Source organism: Nelumbo nucifera, chromosome 3, assembly GCF_055504915.1.
Source record: "Nelumbo nucifera cultivar China Antique chromosome 3, China Antique-T2T, whole genome shotgun sequence".
NCBI classification, from domain to species: domain Eukaryota; kingdom Viridiplantae; phylum Streptophyta; class Magnoliopsida; order Proteales; family Nelumbonaceae; genus Nelumbo; species Nelumbo nucifera.
In genome coordinates, this window is record NC_142651.1 from 4,218,033 (window position 1) to 4,220,894 (window position 2,862).

The 2,862-nt window shown below is 40.6% G+C and overlaps 1 protein-coding gene across 1 annotated transcript; it reads right to left on the reverse strand.

Moving 5' to 3' along the window:
- On the reverse strand, positions 1–1,514 carry LOC104592882 (uncharacterized). The gene has a single exon (XM_010252411.3). The coding sequence runs from the start codon at positions 1,015–1,017 to the stop codon at positions 505–507; it is 513 nt and encodes a 170-aa protein (XP_010250713.1). The 5' UTR covers positions 1,018–1,514; the 3' UTR covers positions 1–504.
- Positions 1,515–2,862: the final 1,348 nt, after the last annotated feature.

A 2,862-nucleotide genomic window follows, 5' to 3' on the forward strand; every position in this document is an offset into this window, starting at 1 on the left:
AAGAAAATGCTAAGGTACCCCTCTTACAAAACAATTTGCACAGCAAGATGATCTCTGTTTCAAGGAATACATCAGAACTTCAACAATCAACACTAATATCAGATAAGTAGTTCAAGTGTAATTCTTTCTCATCCAAATTTTAAAAGTTAGATCCTTTTTTTTATTCAGTCAGAACTTGGTTTCAATTGATATGGGCAATAAAAGAAGAGAATACTTTTTTATTCATCATAGCGAGTCACGTTGAGAACTGAATTAAGAAGTAACCTTTTCATTTTATCATGTTCTTTTCTTTTTTTTCTTTCTCCTTTTTGATGAGCTACGCCCGCAGGATCGTGTTGCATACTCTCCTGGGTTGGCTTGGCTTGGACCGGCCATGAAAAACTGGCTCCACTCAGTTAGTAATCCCGATGAATCAGACGACAGTGAATCTTCGCCGGAATAAACAATCTAACTCTTACTCTTTTCCATCACCAGTAGAGCCAAGCCCAGAGTCCAGTTTGCACGCTAGGGTCGGAACCGCTGCCGGCAAGCCTGGCAAGTGATCTCCATGCACGTAGAGTCAACCTGGTGGGTTGCCATCTCCTTCATTCTCTTGGCCTTCTCCACCTCCTCCCGAGCTCTCTCCCACAAGTGCTTTGCCCGCATGAATTCTGACTGCGCCAACTCCATCTCCCGTCTCGTCAGCTCCCTCACTTGCTCTGCATAAGCCTTCTCTATGGTAGCTAATCGAATTTGCTCTGCGGCCTGCCACTTGAGTGCCTGAACGCAGCTCAAGTCGGTCTTTGCATCACCCTCACGAAGGGACCCTGCCAGGAGACAATCTGACTGTGGCCGAAATGGCCGGAGGCTGATCGATAGCTGCAAGTCGAGCGATGGGCCATCAAAAGGATCGGATAGTGTCAGTCGTGACTTCCGGTTGGAAGAACCGGACATACATGAAGAACGATGTGTTGGAGAGGATGAAGGGTGCAAGGATGCTGGGAGTAATTGTAGTTCCTTGTGATCATTTTGTTCCATTGGAGACGATGAAAGAGCAGTGACTGAGTGACTGAGAGTGAGTGAACAAGGGAGAGCCGAATGAAGCTTGAGAGCTGTGGGATGACCGAAATGATATCTCTATATACTAGTTTTCCCGATGATTGAATTACCAAAATGCCCATGCTTCCTTACAGAATGAATTTTTACACTTTTTTAACTAACCACGAACCTCAGTCAGTCTTCATGTCATGTCCCAGTAACCCAGTCCCCACTTACAATTACGAGCCTGCCCTTCACCTTGTTTGGGTAAACGATGTTGTTATTGGAGGTAAAAGTGCTAAAATCGAGGGGCATTTGCGGCTACCAGTGCTTAATGAAGAATTCCATTATATTTGGAAGAAATCAAGAAATGGGTCGCGTTATTTGGCAATGAATGGTTCTTTAGTTCTTTCTCTCAGAGTTTCTGCCAGAGTTGCGATTTGCCACTGCCACTGCCTATACGATACTCATCTTTCTTTTCTTTTCTTTTACCTCTTATTTAATTTATTTAATTGCTTTTTTTTTTAATTTTTAAGATGAGGATGTGGAGGGGAGGGAGGGAGGTGGGTGGGTAATAATTACGTTGGCACGTGCGTTGGGCAAATGGGCTTGGGGGCCTTTTTCAAGAGGAAGCACTTTATGGTACTGGCTGGTAGGCCTAGGTTGTCGACTCCCTCTATAGAAAGGCTCCACTCCGACCACTCCCTCTACTTTTTTCTCCGACGACGGGCAGCTTGGCACGCGCCACGGGCAACCCTTCACTCTTCAGTATCAGAATGAGTTGGTTTTGATTCATCATCTAACACTAGTCGCCAACTCGTCATTGGGTCCCAATCCCCATACGGAATGCCTCTTGGGTATCGATATCAGCTAATTGAAAAATGACTTCCATCATTAACAATTTGCTTCTCAATTAGATAGATGTAGATCCCAATCACGGACCCGGTGGATATAAATTCTGTCAGATTTGGATCATCATTCCATAATCCCATTATTATCTGGGTTAATAGCCAATGACCCGTTTTCTAAACACAACAGTGCAGGAACCAGGGATTATTATTTCAATTTTTATTTTTTATTTTTTTATTTCATGGTCTGTTGTTAAGATTATTGGAGCTTCTTAAGTCTGATTTTTTTTTTCAAGTGTTTGAGAGTGATCAGGAAGACAATGTGGCTACTGGGTAGCTTTTGAAGATTCTCTCTCTCTTTTTTTTTTCGAAGAACTAGCAGCCACATGGTTGAAGGAGAGACAGCCCTCAGTCTGTCAAGATTTAACCCTAATGGTCCCAGTTTGCTAGCAGATCAGAAGGAACTTCACAGTGTGTGATATATATAAAATTGCCATTCTTTGCATGCTTATTACCTTTGACTGTCCAAAAAGGTATTAACAGTAGCTGGCAGTTGTAGCATGATATGATGATGTTAGTATTGATCTTTGTCAGTTGCAACATCCTCCTTCCTATTGATTTTGTTTCTAAATACAATTAATACTTTTTAAACCATCAAAATAATGATTTTTAATTTAAAAACTAAATTTGGAATAGAGATATTATATGATTTATGAAGCAAGATATCAAATCATCTTGTGAAGTTTTCACAAATTAAAAAAAGCATGCAACTATGCAACTAAGAACATGTTTTCTGAGTTTTGTGTTTTGTATTAAGAACCAAATTATTTAAAATCAGATGGTTTTAAATTGTTTATGGTACTGATCTCACAATAAAAGCAATTCACATTGAAGAAGAAGAATCTAGAAAATATAGTAATTTAAGGTCATGTTCGGTTTGATAGAAAAATAAGAGAAACAAAAAATTGAGGCTAATTCCAATTCCAACTATTAGAGC